The sequence below is a fragment of the Salvelinus alpinus genome, chromosome 7 (assembly GCF_045679555.1).
Source record: "Salvelinus alpinus chromosome 7, SLU_Salpinus.1, whole genome shotgun sequence".
In the NCBI taxonomy this organism is placed as follows: Eukaryota; Metazoa; Chordata; class Actinopteri; order Salmoniformes; family Salmonidae; genus Salvelinus; species Salvelinus alpinus.
Genome location: NC_092092.1, coordinates 23850339 through 23865870, shown reverse-complemented (window position 1 = coordinate 23865870; position 15532 = coordinate 23850339). Strand labels below are relative to the sequence as shown.

Below are 15532 nucleotides of genomic sequence, written 5' to 3'. Positions count from 1 at the left end.
CATTGGCCTCATGGTGAATTCCCTGAGTGGTTTCCTTCCTCTCTGGCAACTGAGTTAGGAAGAATGCCTGTATTTCTGTAGTGACTGCGTGTATTGGGACACCATCCGAAGCATAATTAATAACTTCACCATGCTCAAAGGGATATTCAATGTTTGCTTTTTTTTGTTGCCCATCTACCAATAGGTGCCCTTCTTTGCATTGGAAAACCTCCCAAGGTCAATGTGCTCGAATATGTGCTTGAAATTCACTGCTCGACTGAGGGAACTTACAAGATAGTTGTATGTGTGGTGTACAGAGATGGGGTAGTCATTCAAAAATTATGTTAAAAAATATTATTGCACACAGAGTGAGTCCATGTAACTTATTATGTGACTTGTCATGCAAATGTTTATTCTTGAACTTATTTAGGCTTGAAAATAACAAAGGGGTTGAATACTTATTGACTCAAGACATTTCAGCTTTTTTATTACATTTGTAAAAATGTCTAAAAACATAATTCTAATTTGATAAGTATGGGCTATTATGTGTAGATCAGTGACACAATATCTCAATTTAATCAGGCTTAAATTCAGGCTGGAACACAACAAAATGTGGAAAAGGTCAAGGGGTGTAAATACTTTCTGAAGGCATTGTATATACAATTGATATATACATCATTTTATCCCCCCTTTTTTCCCACCAATTTTGTGATATCCAATTGCGATCCAATTACGATCTTGTCTCATCGCTAAAACTCCCCAACGGGCTCGGGAGAGGTGAAGGTCGAGTCATGCCTCCTCTGAAACATGACCCGCCAAACCGCTCTTCTTAACACCCGCCCGCTTAACCCGGCAGCCAGCAGCACCAACGTGTTCGGAGGAAACACTGTTCAACTGATGACCGAAGTCAGCCTGCAGGTGCCCGGCACGCCACAAGGAGTCGCTAGAGCGCGATGAGCCAAGTAAAGCTCCCCCGGCCAAACCCTCCCCTAACCAGGACGATGCTGGGCCAATTGTGCACCGCCCTATGGGACTCCCGGTCACGGACTAGGATCGAACCCGGATCTGTAGTGATGCCTCAAGCACTGCGATGCAGTGCCTTAGACCTCTGCGCCACTCGGGAGGCCAATAAAATGTATTTATAAAGCCTTTTTAACATTAGCAGTTTGTCACAAAGTGATTTACAGTAACCTGACCTAGACTCCAAAGAGCAAGCAGAAGCACAGTGGCATTGGGGAAATAAAACATCCTACTGTGAATAACCTCACCTACTGTAGATCCCTTAAATTAAAATCTGGATCTCAAAGCCAGTTTCACTGAGTTTCTTCATTCTTCCCCTCTAAATCAGGGACGGATTTAGACCTGGGACACCAGGTGGGTGCATTTAATTATCAGGTAGAAGAAAAACCAGCAGACTCTGGACCTCGTAGGGTGAGACCGGAATACCCCTGCTGTAGATGGATACCTCTGGCTGACACTAAGTCAAATAGAAGGTTAATAATAATGCAAAGGATTTGTATTTCTAAAAGTAAAAAACAAACACTTATTGACTTCTTTCAGGCAAGATGTCTTTGAGAAGAGTGGAGGTGATTTAAGCACAACCGAGCAAAGAAAAACAGTGAAAATGCTTTAAAGTCACTAATGTTAGTGAAGGCAATTTTCCTGTAAAGATAACGAGGATGAGAAAAGAGAAAAGAGCGAAGCTTAATTGAGACAGACCATCCATTCACCTAATTGCAGTTATAGCAATAGTATCATCAATGGAAAACACTGGCGTGGTGACCTGAATCCTAAAATTGGTGACCTGAATCCACTGTCAATGGATACATTCCTCCAAAACCTAGCCTAGATAACAGTCCTCTCCTCCCACTGCCAAGATACATGATTTTGTACTGAAAGGCAGGTATTAAAGGGGTTTTGGGAGATTGGTGTTATCGCAATGCTGTAATGTTGTGCAGTGGACTATGACGTCTGTGACAGCCCTAGTGACACACAAACACCCAACTGCGTTTACCTGTAACAGGAGTGTTTGCTCATTTTGGTAGTGTCAACATTAGCAGAGGAGTGGAGGGGTAGTCAGTGTATGTAACGCATGGTAATCCCACTGCTGTGTTTTGTAAGCAAATCATTATCAAGCCTATTAATAGCACACTGCGGGTTTCTCATTCTAACACAGCTTCTTGTAGAACAGTCTTTGTGTGCGTCCCAAATGGCACCATATTCCCTTTATAATGCACTGCTATGGGCCCTGGTCAAAAACGTACGCTGTATAGGAAATGAGGTATGATTTGGGCCGCAGCCTTTCATTGTATAAGAACCCAATGATAACCCAATGAAACAAAAAAGTCATACATATTGACAATAAATCCACTTATACATATACTGACTACTACAAACGGGCTAAATTGACTCCATTGCTCCTTCTAGACAAGTCCTGCACTGTTTAATCACCCTGTATAAAACCAATAACAAAGTCATTCTAAATAAATGATTTTACTTTGCAACTTAACTCGTACTAAAGGCACAAAAATATACAAATTTACAATACATGAATGTACTTTCTGACCTACATTAACCTGCATTAACTCATAGCGAAGGTTTAGTTGTAGCAACACAATTGCGGATGAGTTGTGTTTCGACGGTGATGCTGCAGTGACACGGAGGTGATGGATGGACTTGAAAGGCTCCAAGTACTTTCAACAGCCTCCACCTCTCCACCAACCAGACAGTCAACATAATGAGATTCCTGTTCCAACCTTTCACTCTGAGAGACAAAGTAGGGGTTTTTACAAGAGAGTGGTGTCATCAACACTTGATTTATTGCTTGAACGTCACCATGCAGAGTACAGACTTTGACTACTTTCTATGGAGACAGTGTCTGCATCCCAAATGTTTCCTGGTCAAAAGTAGTGCACTACATAGGAAAATAGCGTGCCATTTGCGACACATCCAGTCTTTCTCTCAGTGGGCTGGCTGGCTTTCTGATAAGCATTGAGTGGTGAAAAGGGTCTGTACGAAGCTCCAACATGCAGGAACCAACCCAGAGGCTGTTGCTTTTTCAAGAGAATAGAATACACGTTATGCTCCACTGGTTATCCTTTGATAACCAAATTAACCTTAAATTAATTTGTAACAGGCTATTATTACTAATGTGCAACCGTTCTCCGGGTGAATGTAGCTAGCTGTAGCTGACTGTTTATCAGAATTGATGTAGAAAACGCCTCAGGAGATTGGATGTTTCGCTTTTCAGATTTATTCCCCCAACTTCGCTCGGGTATCTAAACCCAATTGTCTGATGCAGGGTCAGGGGATTGCTGTGCGGAAATAGCGGAGAAATTGAGCAATTACATACAGAACATTGATATCCCCTATAGTAGAATGGGTTCAGAGGTTTTAAGATTTGGATTTGCAGGTGAGTGAACTGTGTAACAACTGGGATTCCCTCACTCATACATAGGTTTCTACCGAAAAACTAAAACATCAAACCCTCAGCTCCTCATAGAAAGGGTTTTATTCAACCTTCAGCAAAGTGAAGTAAATATATCAATTGAGTTCAGTACTCTGTATAGTATTTAGTTGGTTTCTGATAAAACACACTATAATCAGTGTTGACTGTCAAACAAGGTCAGACGATCCAACATGTCTGACAGATAGAGGTACAGGTAACTGCCAAAATAATGGAAACACTTGAGTAAATGAGGAACACAAAGTATATTGAAAGCAGGTGCTTCCACACAGTTGTGGCTCCTAAGTTAATTAAGCAATTAACATTCCATACTGCTTAGGGTCATGTATAAAAATGCTGGGCAGGCCATTATTTTGTCTACCATGGCTATGCCCCTATAGGATGACAATGCTTCCATCCACAGGGTACGAGTGGTCACTGAATGGTTTGATGAGCATGAAAACAGTGCAAACCATATGCCATGGCCTTCTCAGTCACCAGATCTCAACTCAATGTAATACTTATGGGAGGTTCTGGAGCAACAGCGTTTTCCACCACCATCAACAAAACACCAAATTATGGAATTTCTCAAGGAAGAATATTGTCACATCCATCCAATAGAGTTCCAGACACTTGTAGAATCTATGCTAAGGTGCACTGAAGCTTTTCTGGCTCGTGGTGGCACAAGGCCCTATTAAGATGCTTTATGTTGGTGTTTCCTTTATTTTGGCAGTTACCTGTAGATCAAGAAACAAATAATTGACAATTCAACATGAAGAAATAATACTGAGTGACTAACGCTCCCTCATTTCAACAGAGATCTGGCTTAACTATGAAATGGGGGACACCAACTAACGCACGGAAATAGCAACATTTGATTAACGGCACATGCTACTTCCATAGACTTTCAAGTTCCATCATTGTCTTAGGCAATACTCTAAAGGAGCATATACCGGTAGATGAATCCTATCTGTATTTGTCTATCTCTTCCCAACATGACCTTCAGCTCAATAGGGGTAATGCCTTGTGACAGATTCACATCCTTCAACATCATCTCATCCAAGATGGCAGCCGGAGAGGCTGAATGTACACATGTCATCATCAAGCCCTGTGATGTAATCATGTCACAGACACAGCGAGGCGAGCTGCCCCCTGCCTGAAAGCACACACACACACCATTACAGACTGATTGTTTGTGTCTAAGTCTGTCAAGAGGGACAGAGTGTCGTTGTTTAATGCTAATATCCTTTCTAACTGAGACTGACCGACAACAAGGAGCCTTATCACAGCTCTCTGTAGGAAGTGACGCTAGCAGCTAACTCCTCTGGAATTTGTCGATGGTGAGTGCGTGTATCCTTCTCCTCATCAAATGCCTTCATTCACCTGAGACCACCAGCAGTAGCAGCTACTGATGAGGTTCATTTTGTTATGTGGTTTATACCAGCTAGATGGCTATCCCAGAGAGACACAGAGAGAGACAGAGAGACAGACAGAGAGAGAGAGAGAGTGAGAGAGCGAGAGAGTGATAGGCAAGCAGCTCTGATGGAGGTATGGAGCCGATAGCGGGAAGGAAGACATGACGTCTCTCAAATTGTGATACATAACAACAACAACCTGATGACACAATGCGGGTCGGGAACAACCTACCTAACATACTATTTCCACCTCTTAACAGACATATAAACTCAGATATATATGGACATAACAAATGGATGCGCACACATAATCAGAAGTACAGGTGGATCCTACAGCGTGAGCACCAGAAGCCGCCCACCAGTAGCCAGTTAGTGCTTTGACACACACACACTTGCACTCAGAGACGATTCAATGTCTACCCACGCTGACGCATGAAACAAGACAAACTCGCCGCAAAAACAGTATCAGTATGGCACTCCTGTTGATTCACTCTTCCTTGAACCTACATTCTGATTACAGCCGAAAAGACCTTAGCCTACCTCCTCTTTCTCCTTATAAGCCCAGCTTGCTGTACCAAGAAAAGCATTCAAGCCTATGATGAATCCATCCACTCCTACACACTGACCCCCCATGGAGCTTTCTCACCTGGGCCAGGCCTGGCGCAGATCAGGTGAGGTATAGCAGAAGTGGTATGGTATATCCTACATTATTTTAAGCTTTGTCATTGTTAAAATAGGCCTACAAATTTTCTCTACAAAATGAACACTCACACAAGTGATAGGACACTAACGTCCATTCAGATATTCAGCTATTCTAATAACCGTGCCCATCCCTAGTTCGGAGTGGCTCACCATTCTCAAACCAGATCCCGCATGATTGTGGAAGGCTGGAATATGTCACCAGATCCCCTCCTTCTCCGTCCAGTGACACAAACAGACCTTCCTCCCTGAACGATGACCAGTTCATCCAAAACAGCCTCTGGTTGGTAGCCACACGGCAAGCGGCACTGCAAGCCAAACGGGAGGAAAAATAAGAAGCTTTCTCCTCCTCTCTTTTTTCAAAGTAATCCTCCACAGGTCTCAGTGCTGCTGACGCTGTTCAGTCCGCTCGATTCAGCCGCGGTAAATGATATGGGGGCAAGAGGCAGATATGGCTGGGTGACAGGAGGAGTGAGAGGAGGAAGAGGAAGAGGGGAAGGAGGTGGAGGAGGAAGGCACCCAGGCAGCAGTCACTGTGTCACTAGGGAAAGAGAAAGGGACACCGAGGTGACATTCCCTCGGATGACTTCATGCATCCTCAGACAGTTGGCCAGCTTTCTCTTTCCAAAAAAAGAAGACCTTTCCTAAGCAGCAGAGGCGAAGATGGACCATTAGATGGATTGCGAGCTCATTCGTGTCCGTGACTAGCGCTTAGAGGTGTTATGTATGGATGTGAGAGGCGCTGATAGTTCCATGGTAGCAGGGAGCCCAGGTCTCCTCTCTACACCAGCAGATGAATGGCGCAGTGCTGCTGTTGTCATGGCAACCACCAGGGAGGACGGGGAGGGAGGAGGAGGGTATGGATAGATGGAAAGAGAGAAAAAAATGTAATAAAAGAGGAGAAGGGAGTGAGGGAGGGTCGTATTAAAGGGACCCTTTCACAGTTTATAGTGGTGAGAAGCTTTGGGGACAGATCTGGGTAAAAACAAAAGCAGGATCATCTGCAGGGAGATAGGGTCTCTCTGTGAAAATATTACTCAACCTCCTTTTGGGCCCGAGCCTCCCTGCACCCGCCTGTCTGTCCTTGTCTTACCCTTGAAACTCATGGCCCTTCAAGTGCAGCCATTTTTATAGATATTCTCTATTTTCTCCTTCTTCTCATGTTTCCTTGGTCTCAGTTACTTCCTTCCTTTCTCCCTCTCTGGCTGGTGTGATTACATGGGATTGAAATAGATTAAATTATGGGATGGGGATGCTCTGTTGTTGGCGTAAAGATGTGCAGGAAACTTAGACCGATATGTTGATTGGATCTGGTCCTCCGTGACAGTCAACATTTTGTGATTTCAATTCTAGTTGTGTCTCCCCCTACCCTTCTCTATCTGTCTCCCCCTACCCTTCTCTATCTGTCTCCCCCTACCCTTCTCTATCTGTTTCCCCCTACCCTTCTCTATCTGTCTCCCCCTACCCTTCTCTATCTGTCTCACCCTACCCTTCTCTATCTGTCTCCCCCTACCCTTCTCTCTGTCTCTCAATAAGCCATAATCATTATTATGTTTTCTGTTCTCGTCATACGTAGCAGCAAAGTTCTAATAGAGAATTGGGAAGCGAAATTCAGAACCTTTTCTGAAAATGTGTATTTTGTATTTAATATAGATCCCCATTAGCTGCTGCCAAGGCATCAGCTACTCTTCCTGACGTCCGGCAAAATTAACGCAGTTATACAATTTAAAAAACATTACAATATATTCATAACAGATTTCACAACACACTAAGTGAGTGCCCTCAGGCCCCTAATCCACTATCACATATATACAACACAAAATACATATGTACATGTGTGTATAGTGTGTATGTTATCATGTGTATGTGTGCATGTGTCTGTGCCTATGTTTGTGTTGCTTCACAGTCCTCACTGTTCCAAAAGGTGCATTTTTTTTAAACAATATGTTTATTGATTTTCTTCTTTAACAAGACATACAGTGGGGCAAAAAAGTATTTAGTCAGCCACCAATTGTGCAAGTTCTCCCACTTAAAAAGATGAGAGAGGCCTGTAATTTTCATCATAGGTACACTTCAACTATGACAGACAAAATGAGAAAAAAAATCCAGAAAATCACATTGTAGGATTTTTTATGAATTTCTTTGCAAATTATGGTGGAAAATAAGTATTTGGTCACCTACAAACAAGCAAGATTTCTGGCTCTCACAGACCTGTAACTTATTCTTTAAGAGGCTCCTCTGTCCTCCACTCGTTTACTGTATTAATGGCACCTGTTTGAACTTGTTATCAGTATAAAGGACACCTGTCCACAACCTCAAACAGTCACACTCCAAACTCCACTATGGCCAAGAACAAAGAGCTGTCAAAGGACACCAGAAACAAAATTGTAGACCTGCACCAGGCTGGTAAGACTGAATCTGCAATAGGTAAGCAGCTTGGTTTGAAGAAATCAACTGTGGGAGCAATTATTAGGAAATGGAAGACATACAAGACCACTGATAATCTCCCTCGATCTGGGGCTCCACGCAAGATCTCACCCCGTGGGGTCAAAATGATCACAAGAACGGTGAGCAAAAATCCCAGAACCACACGGGGCGACCTAGTGAATGACCTGCAGAGAGCTGGGACCAAAGTAACAAAGCCTACCATCAGTAACACACTACGCCGCCAGGGACTCAAATCCTGCAGTGCCAGACGTGTCCCCCTGCTTAAGCCAGTACATGTCCAGGCCCGTCTGAAGTTTGCTAGAGAGCATTTGGATGATCCAGAAGAAGATTGGGAGAATGTCATATGGTCAGATGAAACCAAAATAGAACTTTTTGGTAAAAACTCAACTCATCGTGTTTGGAGGACAAAGAATGCTGAGTTGCATCCAAAGAACACCATACCTACTGTGAAGCATGGGGGTGGAAACATCATGCTTTGGGGCTGTTTTTCTGCAAAGGGACCAGGACGACTGATCCGTGTAAAGGACAGAATGAATGGGGCCATGTATCGTGAGATTTTGAGTGAAAACCTCCTTCCATCAGCAAGGGCATTGAAGATGAAACGTGGCTGGGTCTTTCAGCATGACAATGATCCCAAACACACCGCCTGGGCAACGAAGGAGTGGCTTCGTAAGAAGCATTTCAAGGTCCTGGAGTGGCCTAGCCAGTCTCCAGATCTCAACCCCATAGAAAATCTTTGGAGGGAGTTGAAAGTCCGTGTTGCCCAGCAACAGCCCCAAAACATCACTGCTCTAGAGGAGATCTGCATGGAGGAATGGGCCAAAATACCAGCAACAGTGTGTGAAAACCTTGTGAAGACTTACAGAAAACGTTTGACCTCTGTCATTGCCAACAAAGGGTATATAACAAAGTATTGAGATAAACTTTTGTTATTGACCAAATACTTATTTTCCACCATAATTTGCAAATAAATTCATAAAAAATCCTACAATGTGATTTTCTGGATTTTTTTTCAAATTTTGTCTGTCATAGTTGAAGTGTACCTATGATGAAAATTACAGGCCTCTCTCATCTTTTTAAGTGGGAAAACTTGCACAATTGGTGGCTGACTAAATACTTTTTTGCCCCACTGTATATAAGCTGAAAAATTACATGAAAAAAAAGAAACAGCAAAAAACACATCAAAAGTTAACAGCAACAAAAAATTTAAATAAATAAATGATGAAACTATTAAGACAAAACAGTGTTACAGAAGCATAAAACCACCAAAACGACATTTTACAGTGGTCTGATCCAATAAGAGAGGACATCATTGGGACAAATTTCAGATGAAACAGCGCCACAAGGCAATCGGATATCTTTCACCACCACCCCACATGCACACAAAGCATAGTACACTACCCAGAGTTCCCTTCATTAGTCAATATTTCACCCACATCGCTCTGCTCAACAAAATCCAGAAATGGTCCCCAAACCTTTTCAAAAGTGTCTTGTTAAACCTTAACCATATATGTTTTCTTTTCCATTGTTAGGCAATACGACATTTCCCTAAGCCTTTGGGCAATACTAGGCCTGTTGGAAGTTTACATACACTTAGGTTGGAGTCATTAAAACTCGTTTTTCAACCACTCCACAAATTTCTTGTTAACAAACTATAGTTTTGGCAAGTCGGTTAGGACATGTGCTTTGTGCATGACACAAGTAATTTTCCCAACAATTGTTTACAAACTGATTATTTCACTTATAATTCCCTGTATCACAATTCCAGTGGGTCAGAAGTTTCCATACACTAAGTTGACTGTGCCTTTAAACAGCTTGGAAAATTCCAGAAAATTATGTCATGGCTTTAGAAAATTCTGATAGGCTAATTGACATCATTTGAGTCGTTTTGAGGTGTACCTGTGGATATATTTCAAGGCCTACCTTCAAACTCAGTGCCTCTTTGCTTGACATCATGGGAAAATCAAAAGAAATCAGCCAAGACCTCAGAAAAAAAATTGTAGACCTCCACAAGTCTGGTTCATCCATGAGAGCAATTTACAAAAGCCTGAAGGTACCACGTTCATTTGTACAAACAATAGTACGCAAGTATAAACACCATGGGACCACGCAGCCATCATACCGATCAGGAAGGAGACGGGTTCTGTTTCCTAGAGATCAACGTACCTTGGTGCGAAAAGTGCAAATCAATCCCAGAACAACAGCGAAGGACCTTGTGAAGACGCTGGAGGAAACAGGTACAAAAATATCTATATCCACAGTTCTATATCGACACCGCTCAGCAAGGAAGAAGTCAGTGGTCCAAAACCGCCATAAAAAAGCCAGACTACGGTTTGCAACTGCACATGGGGACAAAGATAGTATTTTTTGGAGAAATGTCCGCTGGTCTGATGAAACAAAAATAGAACTGTTTGGCTATAATGACCATCGTTATGTTTGGAGGAAAAAGGGGGACGCTTGCAAGCCGAAGAACACCATCCCAACCGTGAAGCACGGGGGTGGCAGCATCATGTTGTGGGGGTGCTTTGCTGCAGGAGGGACTGGTGCACTTCACAAAATATATTGCATCATGCGGCAGGAAAATGATGTGGATATATTGAAGAAAGATCTCCAGACATCAGTCAGGAAGTTAAAGCTTGGTCGCAAATGGGTCTTCCAAATGGACAATGACCCAAAGCATACTTCCAAAGTTGTGGCAAAATGGCTTAAGGACAACAAAGTCAAGGTATTGGAGTGGCCATCACAAAGCCCTGACCTCAATCCTATAGAACATTTGTGGGCAGAACTGAAAAAGCGTGTGCGAGCAAGGAAGCCTACAAACCTGACTCAGTTACACCAGCTCTGTCAGGAGGAATGGGCCAAAATTCACCCAACCATTTGTGGGAAGCTTGTGGAAGGCTACCCAAAACGTTTGACCCAAGTTAAACAATTTAAAGGCAATGGGACCAAATACTAATTGAGTGTATGTAAACTTCTGACCCACTGGGAATGTGATGAAAGAAATAAAAGCTGAAATAAACCATTCTCTCTACTATTATTCTGACATTTCACATTCTTAAAATAAAGTGGTGATCCTAACTGGCCTAAGACAGGGAATTTTTACTGGTATTAAATGTTGGGAAAAACTGAGTTTAAATGTATTTGGCTAAGGTGTATGTAAACTTCCGACTTCAACTGTATGTTCGCATCAACCAATTGTATTGCAATAGTTTTAGCCGAGTATTCACAGTCTGTGTCCAAGTTTATGTCCTCCCGAATATCTTCCTTCCAAAAGTTCAGTTTGTGCACAGAGGATTTGGTTGAGCCAGACTCTAGCATATTGTATTGAGCTGTAATTCTACCCTTACCACTACAATAGGTTGAGATCGTATTTTCTTAAGTGGACAGAAGGGGTTCTGTTAGGTTTTGGGCAGCCGTGAGGAAGCTCCTTAGCTGTAAATATATATTTTTTAAACTAATTCTAGGAATGTCATATTTTGCTATGAGTTCTTCAAATGACATAAAAATACATTCTTTATACAGGTCTCAAACTTTCCGTAAACCCTTGCTGGAAACCCAGATCAGCTCTCCCAGGAGGGAAACTGTGGTTTCCCCAGATAGTACTAAAACATGACAAAGAATGCGTTTCATCGAGGAACTTCCACACCTCATACCAAACATTGATCATATTAAAAACATGTTTTTTTGTGTGTCTTGATATCAGCTGAGTAAATGTAGAGGTTAAGGGGTAATTTGGGTACAACTGAAGACATTTCAATCTTCATCCACGAAGGGAGAGACTCCGAGGTAAAATAGTACATAGCAGGGCGAAGTTGAGCTGCCCAGTAGTACCACTGGATATTAATGCAAATGGAGCCCCCCTTTGTCATACGGTAGGTACAATAAGGACAAGCGAACTCTGGGAAGTCTGCTGTTTCAGATAAATATAGTGAACATCTTTTTAAGCCTTGTAAAGAGGGATGGTGGCTGCGGCAAGGGAATGTTCTGAAATAGATACAACAGTTTTGGGAGGACATTCATTTTCAGAATGTTAATCCGGCCAATTAAAGATATAGGTAAAGATGACCATCTATCTATCATTTGAGTTACTGAATCTAAGACAGGGTCATAGTTAGTTGAGACTATGCAGTCAATCTTTGGCATAATACGAATCCCGAGATATGTAAAGCATTCCGTTGCGTTCAAAAAAGAAGTCAGAGGTGTAGGCCTACGTCTTTCCTCCTCTAGCATCATAACTGAGGATTTTACATTATTTATTTTGTATCCCGAGAACACACCAAACTCTTTGATTAGGTCCAGAAGTGCGGGTATGGAATTGCACAAGTCTGTAAGAAACAAAATGACATCTTCTGCAGTGAGACAGAAAATAAGACCACCGTGATCTAGTCTCCTATAGGCCTAAATAGAACAAACCCGCACCAGGATGCTGCGATGCGTAAAAAGAGAAGTTTCCTGGTACATAAAGTTATAATAAGGCTAGGCCTACTTGTAAACTGGCCCTGTTATTATAGTTCAATAGACAGTGCTACTATGTCACTAGATAAATTACAACACGGTGAACTGGCTCAAACGTTAAATACCTGTTCAGACAAAACCATGAGGTGCATTTTTATCTTTAAAAATAATAATCTAATTTCACTGCTTGCATCAGTTACTTGATGTGGAATAGAGTTCCAAGTAGTCGTGGCTCTATGTTTTACTGTGCGCCTCCCATAGTCTGTTCTGGACTTGGGCACTGTGACGAGACCTCTGGTGGTATGTCTTGTGGGGTATGCATTGGTGTCTGAACTGTGTGCTAGTCGATTAAACAGACAGCTTGGTGCTTCAACATGTCAATACCTCTCACAAATACAAGTAGTGATGAAGTCAATCTTTCCTCCACTTTGAGCCAGTAGAAATTGACATGCATATTATCCATGTTAGCTCTCTGTGTATATCTAAGGGCCAGCGGTGCTACTTAAGAATGTTAAAGTTTAATCTTAAACATACTCTCTAAAGACAAACTAGCAGACCAAAACATTTCGCTAAGCAGGCTAATTTATAATCTGTAAAACTCATAGACCTATTATATCTAGCTGGTCCCAGCTAAATCTGGAATACGACTAGCAGACAATGACTTGTTAGTCTATTTACAACCACTGAGTTATCTTGGTAATCTGGCGGCCAATAAAAGCTCCCTTGTCTACGAATTATAAAATTATGTTTGTTTGCTATGTATAGTCTATCTGCACCTCAATAGACTTCCATCTTCCAGTCATTGATATTTTGGTATTCCAAAAGACAAACAAATCAAAATCACAAAAAAATATATTTGTCACATGCGCCAAATACAACATAGACCTTACTTAGGAGCCACTATTGACAAACCCTTTGAGCTTACTGAAGTAGACACAATGGGTGGCATGGTCTGAAAACCACAGGTTTATTAGATTGGTATCTGCTAAACGATAACCACTGAGTGAGTCTGACATGGCACCCTTTATGAAGCAATACTATTAATCAGAGCCTTATAGTTGAAAAACAAAAGTATTGCACTATATAGGGATGAAGGTGCCAATCCAGACACATGCACTGATTTCCTCATTCAGTATTGATGCGTTCAGGTCCACTGGTTGTTATGACATTATATTTTTCCTTTTCAATTACCTTCTCAATCATTTAGCCTTTTCTCAATTTCTTTCCAACTGTGAAAAGTCAGAGGAGCTGAACATGTCATATTTCCATTTTGCGGAACAAATGACTGTACGTGTCCGGGACAGAGGGGGGAGGGGGAAGGGTTATAGTGGGACACGCAGATTGTGCATAAACGTGCATAAAGATGGCAGAATTCAGATCTGACGTCATTATTTTAGCACTATCCACTGAGGTTTTAAACTATGGCGCACGTATGGTTCAATGTGCCAATAAATCAGTACAATCTACTTTTTCAGGTTTTAAAATTGCCGGCTTCTTGAAGCTAAAATTCGGATTGTGTGTACTCTGCTAATGACCATACAAAAAAGAGTAATGGAGCGCAATGTACAATACGGCGAACTAAGCAAAACAAGGAATTTGTGGTAAGCACATGGGGGTAAGTGCATCTTTATGCACCTCCGCTATTGGAGAACGATGGGCCCTGGGCTGAGTGGGTAAAGAGATTTGGAGAGAAGGAGGAGATTGAAATGTATAAATGTCAGTCTTCATCTCAGCATTAGCCACACAGAGATGACTATATTTTTCACACACTCCTAGGCCCAAGCTAGGCCTGTAGTACAGCACAATACAGTAATTTAACACATGCTTTACCTTACCACACACTTCTACACTGGGCTCAATGTACAGCATGGGTGGATTTCCCAAAGCCGAAACCCACTCCTGTACAATAATATATCTTTAAACGTAAAACTGCAATACAATACAGTGGAGGCAGGGTGAGTAGAACAGACAATGGAATTCAGATACACTAATAATAGCATTATAATTGCAGTGAGGGTGGAAGAGCAGTGAGGTTTGAAGGGCAAATGCACTAATTTTCCATCTTATGTGGAAATCCATGTGAAAGTAAAAAGGAAACAGTAATCAACACTAATCGTTTTGATCTCTAGCTGTTATAAATTAGGGGGAAGCAGTCAGATGCAAAAAGAGAGATGTTGAAATAATGCCTTTAAAAGTTTCACAGTTGAGTAATCAGCTTGCTGTGGCTCTACAGTGCATCCCAAATTGGCAACCTATTCCCTATAAAGTGCATTACTTTTGGCCAGAGCACTATAGGAAATAGGGTGCTATTTGGGATGCAACCAACATCTCAGTAGAGACAGCCAGACACTTCAGTTTATTAACCAACAAACAGCCAGACACTTCAGCTTATTAACCAACAAACAGCCAGACACTTCAGCTTATTAACCAACAAACAGCCAGACACTTCAGCTTATTAACCAACAAACAGCCAGACAGACACTTCAGCTTATTAACCAACAAACAGCCAGACAGACACTTCAGCTTATTAACCAACAAACAGCCAGACACTTCAGCTTATTAACCAACAAACAGCCAGACACTTCAGCTTATTAACCAACAAACAGCCAGACAGACACTTCAGCTTATTAACCAACAAACAGCCAGACACTTCAGTTTATTAACCAACAAACAGCCAGACACTTCAACTTATTAACCAACAAACAGCCAGACACTTCAGCTTATTAACCAACAAACAGCCAGACAGACACTTCAGCTTATTAACCAACAAACAGCCAGCCACTTCAGCTTATTAACCAACAAACAGCCAGACACTTCAGCTTATTAACCAACAAACAGCCAGACACTTCAGCTTATTAACCAACAAACAGACAGACACTTCAGCTTATTAACCAACAAACAGCCAGACAGACACTTCAGCTTATTAACCAAAAAACAGCCAGACAGACACTTCAGCTTATTAACCAACAAACAGCCAGACACTTCAGCTTATTAACCAACAAACAGCCAGACACTTCAGCTTGTTAACCAACAAACAGCCAGACACTTCAGCTTATTAACCAACAAACAGCCAGACAGACACTTCAGCTTA

At 41.9% G+C, this 15532-nt stretch overlaps 1 protein-coding gene across 6 annotated transcripts in view; it reads right to left on the bottom strand.

Annotated features, from left to right (window-relative positions):
- Nucleotides 1-15532, bottom strand: part of tanc2b (tetratricopeptide repeat, ankyrin repeat and coiled-coil containing 2b) — a 237133-nt gene that overhangs the window by 86154 nt on the left and 135447 nt on the right. For 2 of the 6 annotated variants that reach the window (XM_071409521.1, XM_071409522.1), the window contains exon 1: nucleotides 5692-6344. The exons of the other annotated variants lie outside the window; for them this stretch is intronic. In XM_071409521.1, coding sequence (XP_071265622.1) covers nucleotides 5692-5806 — 115 coding nt within the window. In that variant the 5' untranslated portion in view covers nucleotides 5807-6344. Of the gene's footprint in view, nucleotides 1-5691; nucleotides 6345-15532 lie in introns of those variants that run through there. 6 annotated transcript variants of the gene reach the window in all.